Genomic DNA, 18,098 nt, shown 5'->3' on the forward strand with positions numbered 1-18,098 from the left:
TATTTTCCCAGTATCTTGTTTCAGACTGATCTGGATGTTTCTGTGATGAGTCTATTTTTAAATTCAATTCAATTTAAAGTGTTTATTGTCATATGCACAGTAAAGAACCACGTTTCCCTGCTCAATGAAATTCTTACTTTGCTGTCCACACAGTTGCCAGCAAAAAAGAAAATGGAAACTAGGAAATTGTTGGCATTTCTTGAATCCCAACAGTCTAACCTTCCTAATGATATGTGTAATGACGCATTTGAGTGATTGGTGACATCGTACAGACACCGTGTCCGCACGCTGTCTGAGACACGTATTTGCTTCTTTGCGAGCCGTCGGAATGTTAAGGGGTTAATACGTTTGACTGAAATATCTAACTGTTTTGTAGACGTTCCCGCTGTAGCGCCTTATAGTTCGGTGCGCCTTATGTATTGGAAAACATATGACCAAAAATATTTTGGGGGGGAAGCGCCTTATATTCCGGTGCGCCTTATAGTCATGGAAACACGGTATTTACAATATGACATCACCGTTTTAATTAATAACTGATAACTATTTACATGTCGCCAAACTCAAAAGTTCAATCAGCTGACACTACTTGTTAGAAAGATTCCAAGCATTCATGTTTCTCTTGTATTCCTGCAAATCTGTTCAGAAAAATTCAATTAATAACAATTGTCTTAATCTCGGCACAATGTGTTACTTTTTCTCTACAAGATTAGAATATTTCCCCACTGATTTTTTTTCAAATATAAGACATGGAGTTCATTTTCATGGCTGTTCAAACTTGAGGCTTAAAATCCAGCGCGTCTTGTACAAAAATCAAGTAGTTTCCTCCTTTAACTTGCACACACAGCTTTTGTTAGGAAATATATGATAACTTGTTTAGAGTAACCAATTACTGTTTTTCATGAGGCATCTAACACTACTCCCAGCATACCATCTTATAAATAATACCGTCATATAACGGCACGTTTTCCGCTCTTCTCTGGGTTGTTTGTGTCAAGACTTTTTGGATCATGACATTATTCAAAACAGCGACTACCATATAGTTAGGTAGAGATTACAAATATATTATTTATTAATGCCCCGAAAGAAAAGGCGGGTGTGGGCTGATTCTCAACCGACGCAACCGTATTGCTCAGGGACAAACCAGCCCTATATGCCGGCTTTTGGAAGTGAAAGAATCAACAGTTGGTTCCCTCAAAGATGCCTTTTTCTCTCATCTAATCAGTATGCGTTTTTGGGTGGGATATTGTATGGTTGACTTCAAATTTGTTGAGCATAAAAAGGTTAAAATTGTTTGGAATTTAATCTTTTTTTGTGGATTTAGAAATATTGTAATTTTTCTTTTTTATGTTTTTCAGTGTTGATGTGTTCATAAAATATTGTTCTAAAAAATGTATTCTTTTTTTCTTTTTTATCACTCTTTTTTCCTTTTGTTATACATTTTTTTACTTTGTTTCTTATTTTAACTTTCCCATTTATTTTACTAATTTTTTTTAAATAGTTTATTGCTGATTGTTATTTTATTATAAAATAAATAAATATACTCTTTCTAGAAGATTGATACAGAGGAGGGGATTCCCAGCCCCCTCGCTCAACCCAACTGGTGTGTTGTAACATCTTGTTGGGAGTCATTAGGTGACCAAACCCCCTGATTCCAACCCCTAATGCCGCTTGCCAAGCAGGGAGGCAATTGGTACCAATGTTGTAAGTGTTAGGTATGACCCGGCCGAGGCTGGGACCAGCAACCTCCATGTCTCGGGGCAGGCACTATACCTCCAAGGCCACCAAACTTATGTTATTATAAAAAATAATAAATATTAAAAAATAATAAATATCACAAGGTTCAATAAATATTACAAGGTTCTGTCTGTTCTTCTCTATTCGACTGACTCGAATACTGCTCCAAAAATGTCAAAGGTTTCTGAGGTACAACTAATTATTTTTAAAAGAAATAATTACTTTACCTAGTAACTAGTTACTTTTACTGTAGAGTAACTTAGATACTAACTTACTTTTTGGAAGACGTAGTGAGTAACTATATCTAATTATTAATTTAAAGTAGCTAACACTGTTGGTAAATAGTAACATTTATTACACAGTAATTCTGTTACTAACTCGATTTATTTTTGGAAGAAGTAGTAACTATAGCTATTGACTTTGTTAAAGTAACGCAGCCAACACAGTTCCCGACTAAGCTCCATAAAAAATCATCATAGATGTGCACTACCAGAAGTTTGAATGCATGGATTCTCTTTACACTCTCGCCATTGATGATGAAGGGTGCTGGGTCCACACTCAAAGAAGCAAGATGGTCAATAAGAAGATCGAGAAAGTCCCATAAATAATGAACGGCTTTTTAAATCGGGGGACACACAAAAGAAATGTGCCGGTGGGGGGATGAGCCAGCGGGAGGGAGCAAGCAAAAAAAGGGAGGACATCTGAGAGTTGGCACTGTTGGATTAGGATACAAAAGGAAAATGGCGCTAGAATGAATGATTTTTCTTTTGTTTGTAGCCTCAATCGCGCTATAAAGATTCACTTCTTAATGGCTTTTGTTTTTCCATTCCTTGAGGCAAGTATTGGGTTGATGCGGCGTCATTACAACAACGGGGGCTTGGTCTCATCGGCCGAGTGGTGTCGCCACTCGATCCGTCAGCTCTGTTTGTGTCCAAACGGGCAAATTATCCTCCTTGTTCAGAAATGAAGCTCCTCAGGCGGCAGCTGTCAATAACAAAGCAGCGCTGATCAAAAACACTTTTCCCATCAGAGCGATCGATATACTGATGGACTCTTGCGCCAGGGAGACAAACAAGCCATCCGCCTCGCAGGAGAGGCCTGATTGAAGCGCCATTCTCCGATAGGACACACACTCCACAAAATGCTTTTATGTGATCCGGACAAATTTAAAGCCTTGATGGATTTCAGAGTAAATAACTAAACTCGCCAGCTCCACTTAAAAAAGTGAGAAAGGGAAGAATGAATCCCGTTTTTTCCGCTTGGGCTATCTTAAAGTATAATTCAAATGGTTAAAGGTGGTGTCCATAAGTTTGAAATGTTTCTCCTTACGCCATCTTCTGGCTGAAATCATCTTTACATCTTCTGCCAAGCTGCATGTCTGCCGCGTAAGCGTACCAACAGTATCTCTCTTAGACGTGCTCAAATCAACTCTTTTTTTTTTATCTACTTTTAGGGTTAGGGTTGGTATTTGGACTGTAATTCTGTTATCCTGGAATTAATGAAAACAACCAGCACGCGCATGAAATCCCTCCTCACAATTTGGACCGGCCAATCAACCTGCAATGCGTGTCTTTGGAATGTGGGAGGGAACCGGGGTGCCCGGTGGAGACCCACACCGGCACGGGGAGAACATGCAAAATCCGCAAGGGGAGGCTGCAATAGCTGAAAATGATTCCTGGACCTTTACAACGTCAGGGTGTGCGCTAACCACCCAGTGTGAAACGTTCACCCAAAAATAAGAAACATAAAACAAAAAGGAAAATGGCAGCGAAAGAGAAACTCTGCTCGGCCTCAACTCAACATAACGATTGATATTTTAGGCCTGAACCCTGTCTGAAATTCAACGTGGTTCTTGCCAGGTTCAGGCTCGGCTTAAGATCTTACCTCTAAGTCATGACGTCTTTTATGAAATAGTTAAAACAAATAAATGCATTGACAAAAAAATAAAAGTAAACAATATAATAAAATCTATATTTCCTGTTGGGTGAAACAGGTGTAAATTTCATGAGATAATTTAAACAGTAAGGTGAAACAGTAGTTATAATGGAGGGTCATAACTACAAAATAAATAAATAAAATCAAGTTGAAATGAAAAATTGATGTTAAAAAATAATAAAAACAAACCAACAAACAAACAGACGAACAAATACATTTAATGCATGTTTTCACTTGGGCGAACTCCAAGTAGTTAAAAACACATTCTTATAATGGAGGGCGATGATTCCAAATACGTAAATGATACAGTGAAAATATATTATATAATTATATTATATATAATTGTCTGTTAAGAATGAACTTCTAAATGAAAAAAGAAAAAAGGATGTTTCCCTGCAAATTTTATGTTCAAAATGTGCTTAAAAAATAAACATTTAAGTACAATTTGCATTAGGGTAAAAAGCATTAAAAATAAATAAACAAATACATATTTCTTTATGTAAAAAATGCCTTTAAAATGAATACACCGTTTTGTTAAAGTGGACTACTAATTAAGGGTATTTTCACTTCTACCTACAGTACGTAACGACATCCCAACCTACCTGGACATGGCCATCTTGATATGGATAAATAATAAAAATTAATTAATCAGCAGCAGCATAAATATAATAACACATGTTTTCCAAAATGCAGCAGTTACATGATACAACTCCGAATACAGTCTCTCATGTATGGCCACATCAAATTATTTGAGTTTTTAGGACATGAACAAAATCTTTGGGCTAACCCCTTCCTGCATCTTTGCGCGGTCCATTAAGGAAATATTCTTTTTCAGCCTTTTTTGAAGAAAACATGGGAAGAACAAAAGGCAGAGAAGGCTCGCTTGGAGGGAGGCTAATATCAGATGGTGTCCGTCGAGGGTTGCAGTTCTGATTAAGGAGCCGTTGAATGTGTTTAATTAAAAAAGTTGCTCTAGTGGGTTGGCTGTGGGTTTGTTGGGGGGTAGGTGGGGTGGGATGCTGGCCACAGTCTAATACAGGGCTAATCCCTCATCAGGCTAAGGGATGGGGCCCCTGGTGCAGCCATGAAGGGAGCAATGATTGGACTGAATAGACATAAGTAGAGAGAACATTCATGCAGAGATCTTTGTCAATTTCCTCCAGGTCATTTCCACCGAGATTTAACATTCTCTCGCTCCTCCCTGAGCCTTTTTTCTAAAATACATTTTAAGGATGCGGCCGCTGAATGAGACAATACAGTGGGGGTTACGTTCCAAGATGAACCTGTGATAGGCAAAATCCGTTAAGTATAAAACTTGATTTTTTTACAATTATTATGCAATAAAATACTATTTCATTAGACATTTTAACTAGGGCGGCAACTAAGAACTATATTAAAAAAAAATAATAAATTGGTTGGTCATTTTTTGAGGAGGATTAATTGATTCATCGTATTTAATTCCTAAACGTTCTGATGGCCCGCCACCTCTCATCGGAGAGCTTAAACTCTTTATAATTGACACCACTCTCGACCAGGTGCAAGCTTTTTTTCACTGCCCTTGGCCTGTGATAGCCTATGAGGGCCCATATTGAAAAACAAAACAACAACAACAACAAAAAAAAAACGACGTAATACCTTTGCCTCCCTAATACAGCCTCTGCTACTGAGTAGGAAACTGACAGAGATGGGAGTTAGCTCACACCTTGTAGAATGGATTACTGACTACCTGACAGGCAGACCCCAGTATGTGAAACAGGGGGGCTGTACATCGGACACTGTGGTTAGCAGCACAGGATCTCCGCAGGGGACCGTTCTCTCTCCGTTCCTATTCACTCTATATACATCGAACTTTAAGTACAACTCTGAGTCCTGCCATGTGCAAAAGTTTGCCGACGACACTGCGATCGTGGGATGTATCAGAAACGGGCAGGAGGAGGAGTACAGGACATTGATTCAGGACTTTGTCCGATGGAGCGACGCAAACCACCTGCACCTAAACACCACCAAGACCAGAGAGATGGTGGTGGACTTCAGGAGAACCAGAACTCACCCGGTTCCTGTAACCATCAAGGGAGAATGTGTAGAATTTGTCCAGACCTACAAATACCTGGGTGTGCAGCTGGACAACAAACTGGACTGGACTGCCAACACAGAAGCTCTATGTAGGAAAGGGCAAAGCCGACTTTATTTCCTCAGAAGGCTGGCCTCCTTCAACATCTGCAAAAAGCTCCTGAAAATATTCTATGAGACAGTAGTGGCAAGCGCCCTCTTCTATGCGGCAGCGTGTTGGGGAGGCAGCGTCAAGAAGAAGGATGCCTCTCGTCTCAATAAACTGGCTAGGAAAGCGAGCTCTGTTGTGGGCAAAGAGCTGGACAGCCTAACAACAGTAGCTGAGAGACGAGCACTGAAAAAGCTGAGGTTAATCATGGACAATCCATCGCATCCACTACACAGCATTATCTCCAGACAGAAGAGCAGTTTCAGCGACAGACTGCTGTCACTGTCTTGTACTACGGACAGACTGAAGAGATCTTTTCTTCCTCATGCCATGAGGCTCTTTAACTCCACCCGGCAGAGTAAAGGCCCACATTAAACCACACCACCTACATTGGATATTACCGAATCTTACTGCAATATGTATTCTGTGTAGCACTATTTAGTTACTCTATATAACACGCTACAGTGGGCATTTGCACGTCACACTGGGTATTTGTATATTGTATTCTTTTGGCTTTATTATTGTACTGTTCTTAGCTCAGGGATGCTGCTGGAAATGTGAATTTCCCTTAGGGGATGAATAAAGTATCTATCTATCTATCTATCTATCTTTTGCCAGTAGTGACTTATTCAAATGTTGACTGACACATTGGTTAGCCAATAAAACTCCAAACGTAATGTCCTCCAATTTTATGGGGCCTATTCGAATAAGAGCCGAAAAAGAAATATAAAACCCGGTATATATTTTTACGTGCCATTATCACACGCAAGCGTGAATAACCAGTGATTAACTACTTCAAGGAGAAGTCAAGCATTTAAAACTTTCTTACGATCTCTCAAAAATGGCCAAAATAAAATACACAGTTGCAAATGTTTTATAGCTGTAAACTGGTAGTCTCCAAATGGCCACTTTTGGAGATGCTTTGGCATACCTGTAAACAAGTGTAAAATACATTGTTTAGTTTTTCAGAAAAAAGTATGTGTCAATATGCATTACAAAAAACACATAAAATGTATGCTATACACCTGAAAATGTGTAATATTGTTTTCATAAAGTGCTAAAAAAAAGATAACATCGGAGGACAAATCCAGTACTCTGTCTGAATGTTTTGTACAGCGCAAGTTTTATTTTGGTGTCTCAAAAGTGCTATATAAATAAACAAGGACTTGGATCAAGAATATTGTTTCTCAACTGCTGGATCAGGACCCAAAAGTGGGTCGGACACCTGTTTTCAGTGGCTTAGGGCCTTTGTCTTTGCAAAATAATGCTAAGTAGAGAAAACAAGAAATGAGGGTCATTTAAATCCCATAATAAAAGATGGTGATTATTCCCCACAGATTCGAGTGGACACCATTCCATTTTACACCACAGAATCTATCTATCTATCTATCTATCTATCTATCTATCTATCTATCTATCTATCTATCTATCTATCTATCTATCTATCTATCTATCTATCTATCTATCTATCTATCTATCTATCTATCTATCTATCTATCTATCTATCTATCTATCTATCTATCTATCTATCTATCTATCTATCTATCTATCTATCTATCTATCTATCTATCTATCTATCTATCTATCTATCTATCTATCTATCTATCTATCTATCTATCTATCTATCTATCTATCTATCTATCTATCTATCTATCTATCTATCTATCTATCTACCTTGGTCATATCCCTCAAGAGGGGTGACCAACAGCAAAGACATACACATACAAACACATACAATAACAAAGAAAATAAAAGGGAAAAAAAATAAGCAAAAAAACACACACAAAATTTTGGGTCTATGGCCAACCCAATTGCCCAAACACCCAAACAAGTTAGGCACCTCAGCACTTAAGTTGGTCATGCTTTCGTCCCTCCAGATGAAATGGGACACCAGAAAGCGGCCATGTCACTCGGGTCAGGGTGACACAACACACTCTTTTGTTCAACAGCAGGGCCCGACAGCTTTCACTGGTTTACCCCTGCCGCATCATACGGGTGCCCAGCCCATCCCTAAGAACGCGTCCACAATCCCACTATCCTTTTACAGCACCTCTCCACTCCTTTTTATCACCAACAATAGCTCTAGCTTCCATTATATTTAGACCTCTTTCCTGCAGTTCACTCATAACCATCCATCCACGTCAATCGCGGCCTTCCTCTTGGTCTCCTTCCATTGACTTCTGCTCTGTAGATTCTCTTCAACATTCGCTCCTCATCCATCTTCTCCATGTGTCCGAACCAACCGAGAGCTCTCTTATCCACACACTTGCTCAGTTCCATGACTACTCCATTTCTGTCTCTCACCATTTCATTTCTCAATCCATCCAATCTTGTCACTCCTAACATAGTCCTCAAACACTTCATCTCGAAAAGATTCAATTTCCTTCTTTAATCTGCGTTCAGGCTCCAAGTCTCTGCACCATACAAGACAGTCGGCACAATCACACTCTTATACAGTCCCCTCTTAATATCCATACTCATACTCTTGTTGTTCATCACTCTCCTCAGAGCACCCAAAACCTTGCTTCCTTGATTCGATCTGTGCAATACCTCGCAATCCATTCCACCAACTGCAGCCACATCACAACCCAAGTACCTAAAGCTTTCCACTTCTTCCAGCACCTGTCCATGCAACCTGATTTCTGACGTCATGCCCACTTCATCACGTGAACCACAGAATAAGACAGATAAAGTTTGTTTACTCATGTTGAACATGGCCAGACACAGATCCAGGTAATTCTATATGAGCTAAAGACTTCATTATATCAAAAATCAAAGCCACATAAGTGAGATGTTATGGATTTTATCAAAAATTCAGCTATTTGAGCATTCAAAGTAACCCAGTAATATTACATGAAGTTGTTCTAGGGGTTTTTTGGTAATTTTTTTATGTGAATACTGTATATTGTACTATCACTGCTTTAAAATGCACAATCCTTACATTTAATACATTTGAGTAGGGGATATTTTTTCTTGATTTGTTTCACAACTTGTAGTAGGGTAGGGTTGTGGGTCCTTAAGTCAGAACCGTTGAGAAACACTAATCTGATGACCTCATGCATCAAAATACAGTCTCAGAGCCCTCTCTGCCAGGTCAAGGTGTTATCACAAGTTTGTCGCCAGATCAAGAGGAAATTTGCATTCAATAACATGCTGAGTGATGCCTAATTTGCATGACACAACAAATTGATGATGACATTTCATGCCAACACATTTAATAACCAGTTTCAATTGATTTTATCGATTCGCTGTTGCAGGCATAATTGAAACATAAGAAAAAAACCTTTTTACAGGCCTAAAAAATCATTTTAAGAGTACAGATACTGTATACTTTACCTGTAAACATCTCTTAAGTTTATTTTTATTTTTTTTACAAATATCTACTCTTTAAGGGACGTTTTTGCCAATCAGAATGTAGAACACACTACACGATGAAAATCTGTAAAACAGTGATCCCGTGAAAGGTGTTTTAGCCAGTGATTACTCACTTATTTATCAAAACAAAACATATGGAGAAACAAAAATATTGGAGTTTTATTAACATTTGAAATAAAATTATTTTATAATCAAATGTAACTATTAAAACGAATACTATGATACATAATAATGCTACTTATTTTCTAGCTAGCTAGCTAGTGAAGATAAGATTTTGTTTTTAAAGTACATTTTAAAAAATATACATTTTTTGATTTTCAAATTTAGGCCCTCCATTATAAAATATTCTATTTTTAATTATTATTATTATTAGATGGCAATTACAAGGACACGCACATACCTATTACTGTGCGAATATAAAACACAAATGAGGGTTGTGTCTTGTGAAATATGAGCCTTATATATAGAAGGTAGTGTCAGGGCAACTATACAGCCTTATATATAGAAGGTAGTGTCAGGGCAACTATACACAGGGATCAGAATGGAGATTTTCATTTTCAGCTGAAATAGCCAGGGTCCAGGAATAAAGCAGCCTTGACACTGCCACGAAAAAAGAAAACAATAAGCCGCAACATACTGTATTTAGGGTTGCTGTGTTTGAAATATTGCGGCTTGCAGTCCAGAAAGTAAGGAAGATTGAGAAAAATCAGCTGCCAAAAGAAGAAGACTTCTCTTGGAAAGATTGCATTTTTTACGGAAGGACGCGCTAAATAGCACACACCGTCCCTTTAAATGCATGTCAGAGCCATATTTGAGAAGTTATATACGTGACACGGTCTTGCTGTGTTCACAGTCCAAGGAGCTTCCTTGCCAACCTCCTTCAAAGCCTCTGTTTTTTCCTGCCAACTTCAAAGATTCCCTCACAAAAACGGCGCTGGAGGAAGACCAGCTACAAGTGGACATGACTGGGGCTCCTCAGCGCAAACTTCAGGCTTCCTCCACCTCCTGGGGTGATACACTTGACATGACCACTTTCAACCCCCCTCCAAAAGTTATTTTGATAGGGAACGAGAAGAGGATTTTCTTGATTTTGACGGATTTTTTTCAAGCATTCTCCTAAAACATCTCAAGGAACAATCTGTAAAATGGCATCTAAAAATATGTTGCTTTCAAGTTACAACATTTGTTTGACGTGGGTAAACTAAGGGAAATTACTGAGATTCTGGACAATGAGTTGCTACCTTTTTTATCCATTTCAAGCACTCTGGCTATAAATAAGGTGTGGTATATCCTTTTTTTTTGTGGTTGCACAGAAGAAAAAGCGCAAGCTACTCTTTTCCACAACACATGCATTCTAAATACAAATCACTGGAGTGACACACGAAAAGTATTGATGCCCTCCTGGATAATTAGTCCATGATTTTGCTCACGTTACAAAAAACGGGAGGTTTAACAGTACCTTATTGACTTTTTACAATATACTTTATACAACAGGCGTTTGACATTTTGTCTGGTTTTCTGCGATGAACAATGACAACAATAAAAAAGACGACTAACACGTCTGTGTTGCAATCAGGCACTATTCTCCACAGTAGGGTTGCCCCGCATCTGCTGCTAAAATAAATGGGTCATACTTTATGTGACGCAGTCCTCATTCAAATTTTATTTTGGCGCAGTAGTAAATATGTGCTCGTCTTTTTAATGACCCTCTTGCATGGTCACATGTTTTGAAAGCATGTGACATGAAGAACTCGAAGTAGAACGTAAAACATGAATTACCTTTTTTGTGAGTGTTTTATGTTTATTCTTCAACATTCATCTTTGTTACCTTGAGTACAAATTGTGTGACAGTGAAATCAAATCTGACACATTTTCATTGTGATCTAGTGGTTAGGAATTGGCATTCTCACTTTCATGACCTAGGTTCAATTCCCGTTGCGTCCTATGTTTTGTTATAGTGCCCAGCGATTTTTTTCCACTGCTATTACAGTACTATACCGTAAAACCTCGTGTATTTTGAGGACCCAATCTTTGAGTTATTTTATGGGTTTAAACAAAATGCACATTAAACACCGTAGTCCGGAGTTTACAGTATTCACAGTGTAATCTACAATAATTATGGCCTTTGACCTTATGAGGAAGAAACATTATCATTGGGAAATAAATCCGAGCTAATTTTCCGCAATGGTTGGAGTGCAAAATTTCTTAGAGTTCATCTCATTACATTCACAGCAAATGGCAATTAAAATCTCCTTTGGAGCCCTTGAGGACAGTTTGAGTTCATTCTCATACATCAAAGCTGCTTAAATTGATTTTATTTCCTCGGCTTGTCATGTGCGCCTGTTTGCAAGACAATGAATGCGTCTTCTGGAACTATAAAGATCGCGTCTGGTGAAAAGACTTTGGCAGCACTTGTGAATGGTTAACGCGTGTCGTCACTTGGTGGGTCGGGACAAACAAGTGGGTTGTGGATTTATTTTCAGTGAGTTGCGGGCCTCAGGATCAATTATACTCCTTAACAGTAGATGGCGATGACACCCTGGCCGATTTCCTCTACCTGCTTAGTTAATCAGCACGTTTGAGGGGGACCACATCGTATTTCATCATTATTTTGCCGTTTTCTTTTCCTTTCAGCCCTTAAATAATGGATCCCAAGAAAGTTTGTAATAGGGGGAAGGAAAAGTGTAAACCAGTGACAACAACGATCGAGTTGAAGAAGGAAAACAAAAATATTGTATGAGTCTCTGTCATTGAAGCACTTGTAGAACACAGTACATGTTGTTGTTAACCTTTTGTCAGTATAATAATCTTTATTGACTACAAAATTCAAAAAATGTATCCATGTTTAGGTACACAATGTATTATTATTTTTAATTATAGGCAAATCAGGTTTAGGAGCAGTGATATTTTCACAGTAGGCAAAAAAAAACCTCGTATTACTATAAGTCATTTCTGATTATGTTTGTAGTCAAATATTTTTTTAGCAAAAATCGTACAGCCCACCAAATCGTTTTGTGGACATGTATGTAATTTTTATTGTGTATAGTACGTACCCGTCAAAAAGGTTGCAGGACTGGACGCAGGTGCGTCCGCGTCGAAAATTGCGGCAGGAAAGGCACTGATCCGGGCCCGGGCCCCAGCATCCTTCGTCGGAACACATCCGGTCGCAGATCATGCGTTCCTGGGCTGTCAAGAAAAAAAAAAATATCTAAAATGAAATCTCCACGTTTTTGCTCACGCGCAAGCATTCAAAAAGGAAGGAAATCAAATTTGTACTTGTAAGGTAACGATTAACTTGTTTTTCCAGAAAAAAAGCTTGATAAAAACAAAAATACAAAGTTATTACACATTATACTGGACCAATTTGTTGACAATAAGTTAAGGATACTCGCATTAAAGCCCCGGTGTGTAATATCTGACCACTAGATGTTACTGTAGTTTAATTTAATTTGTTTTATTTTCTATTTTAACTACTTTTCTTGTTTTAGTTTTTGGACCCTTGCTCTGCTTTTAGTATAAATATTCGTGAATTAATCAGAAAATAGGATTAACAATTGGTGGAATAAACATTTTACATGCGTATTTCTTTAACTTGTTTTTTTTACTCTTCAATTAAATTATCATTATTCTGAACTGTTGATAATCTAAGTATGCAAACATTAACACTACACAAAGACAAAAAAACACATCTTGGTATTTTCTTTTTTTGTTTGCGTATTTTTTTTTTTTTTTCCTTATTTAGGGCCTGGTCACACAGCCGTTTGCGTCTGAATCACGGCCAGAAATTTCTGCCTGTGAAGCAGACGCTGTTGGACGCTTTGAGATCGCCATACAGACGAAATACAGCAGTGCTTTACACGCGGTTGGAAATTCACACGCGGTTGGCCGTGCGAAAAAGTTTTGTGCTGCTCAAAACTTTAGACCACGTGTTAACCGCGGGCGGCACACGAGGTAATGACGCGGAAATGACGCGGAAGGTGTTACGCATGTGACGGTCAAACGCCTTTCTCCGCGTATATACAGCGCGATTTGCCGAGCACACGTCAGTTGTGCTCGAGACGTCAAGGGGTGGACATGGATCCCCATCACCGTAGTGACCTCGTCTTAATCTATTTTTATTTCTTGACATTTCTTTTCATTTCATAACAAGATAATAAAATAAAAATGAAAAACTATTACAATAATAACATATTGGCTTCTTCGGTGCCATAGCTTGAAATCTTGATCTTCACGGGACTGTGTCTTGAGCGGTTATGATTTCTACAGCCCGGTGTTATGCCGAGAAATGCATCCCTGCCGAAATTTGCATCCCCTCGCTACTACAACCACTTTTACCTCGTTTTATCTCACTTTTAGGGAATGTAATGGCGAACATATAACCAAATCCACTTCGTCTTGCATTTGTTGGGAATGTAATACAAAATAAACCATTCCGTCTTTGTTTTTGTTGTGAACGTAATCGAACGGTAATGCACACCGTATATAAATCACTTTTGAGAACTGTTATGCACTCTACCGTAAAGCTTATTATGCAGAAATAAGCTTTATGGTAGAGTGCATAACAGTTTCAATACGAGCGATTTGAATAGAAAAAGGCAAAATAAACATGTTACCTGCTCAAAAGTGATTTGCGTACGGCGTGCATTACCGTTCGATTACATTCACAACAAATACAAAGACGGAATGGTTTAAGTTGTATTACATTCCCAACAAATGCAAGACGAAGTGGTTTTGGTTATATGTTCGCCATTAAATTCCCTAAAAGTGATATAAAAGTGAGATAAAACGAGGTGAAAGTGGTTGTAGTAGCGAGGGGATGCAAATCTCCGCAAAAGGATGCATTTCTCGGCATAACGCCGGCTCGGCAGCTTTTATACCCGTGGTCCACACGAGAAAATGACGCGGAAATGACGCGATGAGGAAGCGGAACAGTCGCCGGCGTCTGTTTTGCGGGCATACCACCAATGAACAGCGGGTTGGCCAATTTTGCGCATTTTCCATCGCGGGCAACCACGGGCAAAAAAACCCCGCAAAATTTTACCCACGATACAGACGCACACGGCTGTGTGACCGGGCCCTTAAACTTTCTGCACAACTTCTTATTAAAAAAATATTTTCATCATTTGAAAATAGCTAAATAATGTGACAACAGAAAAAAACGAAAACAATACCTTGGAGGGATGAATCCCCCTTTGTTTAAGTTTTTGCTGCGTATCTATAATTTGAAAAGAATAATATTAATAACAATGAGATAATTATAAATTCATTAAAATATTACACAACCTATTCTGTCTTTCTTTTGTCATTTTCTTTTATTACAGTACACGGATTATTCATGTTGTCCAATCTATCGCAATAGAAAAGCAACCACGGATGGATCCAAACAATAACCCCCTCAGCCACTCACCACATTCCTTGGGATCCCGGTTGTTTCGGACGAGCACTTTCTGGGTGGGGGTCCGGAACAGAGAAGTCCAGTTGACTGTGTTGTAAAAACAAAGACGGCTGTTGTTGAAAATGTAAACGTTGCCCGCGCTGATCTCAGCCAGGGTTTGGAACTGCAACGACGAGATCCAACGTTGTTTCAAAATCAGCAGCGAGATGCCACTTCCGCTGAAAATAAAAGATGAACGAGACAAAAGTAGAAGATGGCAGATGAGATTAGACATGCATACCGCCATGATTAATCTCCTTAACTATACAATATTTTATGGTAATTCTGAATATGAGCAATGAATAATCATATAGGCTTGCATAGTGTATTCTGTTTGGTTAAAGAGTCTCTCCACTTTTTCTGCAGCGAATTTTAGAGAATGGCGAAAACAGTAAGTCTTTCAAGAAAATACTCTAAAGGCTCTTTTACGTAGGCGTACATGTTATCAGACTGCGAAGTCATTAACATGGTGCAGAGACTGCTTAACCAGAATGCACGATGCAAATCATTGGTGTGGCATTATACAAATATTGTGATGGTGACATATGCTCTCATGCTTTTCGTTTTTTATCTGTACCACAGTTAAGTGGTAGTGTGTCCGCACTCTTACCGTCACTACTCTGGAATTATTCCTATTGCAAATAATGTTTTGCAATATGTGTTAGCGGCACATATTTTTCTTTGCATTAACATGTGCCCGTATCCACAAAAGCTCTTAATGCAATCTCAATTTTATACACCTCACAGTCCGGTGCGCCTGAAAGTGCAGAAAATTTGGTAGTTCTTAGCGTAACCAACATGGTGCGAATGGACAAACTCATACAAAAATGGCATGTTTTCACACCTTCACTACACATTAAGAGCCTGGCCGATATTCTTAACTCACATATCAAAATGTAACAACAATGATGCATCTACTCTGGTTTAGATTATTGTAATTCTTTGCACTCCTGACTCCCCAAAAATGATATTGATAATATTTTAAATTAATTGTTGGTACTATCCAGTGATAACGTTCCTTTTAAGTTAACCTCCCATGCAAATATTCGACCGACAACAAAAGGAGCAGCGCAGATCCTTTTTTTCTAAGTTAAGGTAAGACGATAAAATGTTTTTTTTTCTATTCCATTTATGCATTTATATACTCGTTCCTTCCTCTGCTAATCAGATGATAAAAAAGATGTAGTTTAACATATCACCAGACACCGCCCTCACTGTTGTTCATACCTGTAAAGGGCTCTCCCGCCAATGGTTGCCAGGTTGGAAAAAACACTCAGATCGGTCATGTTCTCAGGCCAAGATTGAATGTTGAGGTAACCTGAACACGTTAAAAAAGAAAACTAATTCAAACCAGTGCAAGTTCATGGATTATTAAAGCTCAATTTGATAAACACAGAAAACACAAATTACTTTCGGATATGCAAATTTCAGGCAAGGGCAAATTCTTTGAAGGCAACGGACAATTCTGACTAATTAAAAGACGGGATTGGATATGCTTCACATTACGTTGAATGGCATTGGGTTTTAATGACAGATAATACTGCATCAGCACATGCAGAAATGACATTAAAGCGAGAGCTGATGACGACTAAGGCAGAAGAGCCATTGCTCTTTCTTCTTGTGGGGCTTTTCGTTATGAAAATGCATTTTCGCTCCATTAGTCGTTTGGCTACTCTGCGAGGAGCACTTTAATATGAAAGAGGGTTTGTAAACCAGGCATCGCTCATCCCTCCGCTTTATCGTGACCACGCACACACCGACACAATCAGACATTAATTCCAAAGTCACACGCTAACCTGTGATCTCTTTCACGGTGCGGAACACATTGAGGCGTTCGGGATCCAGTGGTCCGATGCCGTGATACATGTCCCTGAAGTGAACACAAATGGAGAATGCAACGCTAATCTTCAACATATTGGTAATCCAATTTCAGGAAACATGTTTTTCTCCCAAAGTCGCCTCGCTCCTTGGCTGTAACGTTCGGTATGACTTCTATTAGTACCTATTGGTCCACTCGGAGATCTTCGGTCACTGTGACAGTGCTGATAGACAATGCAGACAAAATTTGGCACTGACCTCTTCCACGACTGGATTTCCAAAAAAGAAACATGTTTGTATTGTTCGCTAGCCTATTCCAGCATGCTATTGGGTTGTTGTATGAAAAAGTACAATTGGTTCTTTTTGAACTTGTTCAAACAGATATTAAACTAAATAACACTATTTTAGTATGATGTTTCCAGCTAGACCTAAAATACACAATATGCTTTTTCGAGGACAAGCCTATTTTTCTGACAAGAAATAGGTACAGGGTTTTGGTACAGAAGAAGCATAAATTTCCTTTAAAATATATTAAACTTATTTTCAGCATTGAACAATGCTATGTAGAAGAATATGATGCTTGTTGGATGCATAAGACACATACTAAAATACTAGTTAAGTCAAAAGCAGTTATATTTGAGCAAAGAAGACAAAGGTTTATTGTGAAGGAAAATACAATGTTTTGCATGTTTTCAGCATAGGAGAAAACAGCACTTTTTAGCATTAAAGCGAGTTTTCACTGTAGAAGATAATCAGGTATAGCATGGATAGGGCTAGCTTTTGGCAGACAAAAAGCAAATGTTTAGTGTAAAAGATCATTCTTATTTCATCTTAAACTGAAAGAATGCTATTTGTGATACCTCTGTATTCGAACGACTCTGGATTCGTCCAAAAATGTGTACGGATTTGTGCATCGGTATCCAGACGGAAAATAATAACTCAAACAGACTAGTTTACACTGGATCACACAAGAAAGCAGCGGTATTAAATGAGAGGCCATCTTGGCAACTCCTTTAGAGAGAGATCGCCAGCCGGACAACACGTCTTGAACATTTACTCCAACTTTGTGTGTTTACAGCCTTTTATTCATTTCTGAGAATAATGTGAAGTGAAGAAGGAAATGATCGGTAAATATGAGAAGAAAGTCCAAGTGTCTGATGCAGTATGGCATGGCAAAGTAGACCATTTTGGTGCTTTCTGGTAATAAGGAATTGATAAAGAGGGGAGTAACAATAATTAGCAGGCAAAGTATTAAAATAAATGGAAAAATCCTCTCAATACAGTTTTAATCTTTACTTATTATGTTTATAAACATTATCCACACATTTTAAATGATTCCAGTTGTTTACATACATAATGTGTTAACATTTTAGGTGAGTATGGATGTTCGGGAATATGTTGTTTTTTATGTTTTGTGTATTTCTGCATGTGTATGAATTTAATAAAATAAGAACCTTTATTTTGTATGGGAAACATGTTTTGGAACTCAAACAACTTGGTTTTGGAACAAGGATTCGGAGCAAATTATGGTCGAATACCAAAGTATCAATGTATATGGTTCCCACGGTGTGGAAATTGACTAAA

General features: G+C 38.4%; 1 protein-coding gene across 3 annotated transcripts in view; it reads right to left on the reverse strand.

Moving 5' to 3' along the window:
* The window catches only part of LOC148370163 (receptor tyrosine-protein kinase erbB-4-like), a 377,191-nt gene that overhangs the window by 85,236 nt on the left and 273,857 nt on the right, over window positions 1-18,098 (reverse strand). For all 3 annotated transcript variants that reach the window (XM_088332560.1, XM_088332561.1, XM_088332559.1), the window contains exons 10-13: window positions 16,493-16,566; window positions 15,924-16,014; window positions 14,670-14,875; window positions 12,316-12,448 (exon numbers count right to left, since the gene is read on the reverse strand). In XM_088332560.1, the coding sequence (XP_088188686.1) occupies window positions 12,316-12,448; window positions 14,670-14,875; window positions 15,924-16,014; window positions 16,493-16,566 (504 nt within the window). The remainder of the gene's footprint in view (window positions 1-12,315; window positions 12,449-14,669; window positions 14,876-15,923; window positions 16,015-16,492; window positions 16,567-18,098) is intronic.

This window comes from Urocampus carinirostris, chromosome 3, assembly GCF_059441175.1.
Source record: "Urocampus carinirostris isolate Australia breed hairy pipefish chromosome 3, RoL_Ucar_1.0, whole genome shotgun sequence".
Lineage (NCBI taxonomy): Eukaryota > Metazoa > Chordata > Actinopteri > Syngnathiformes > Syngnathidae > Urocampus > Urocampus carinirostris.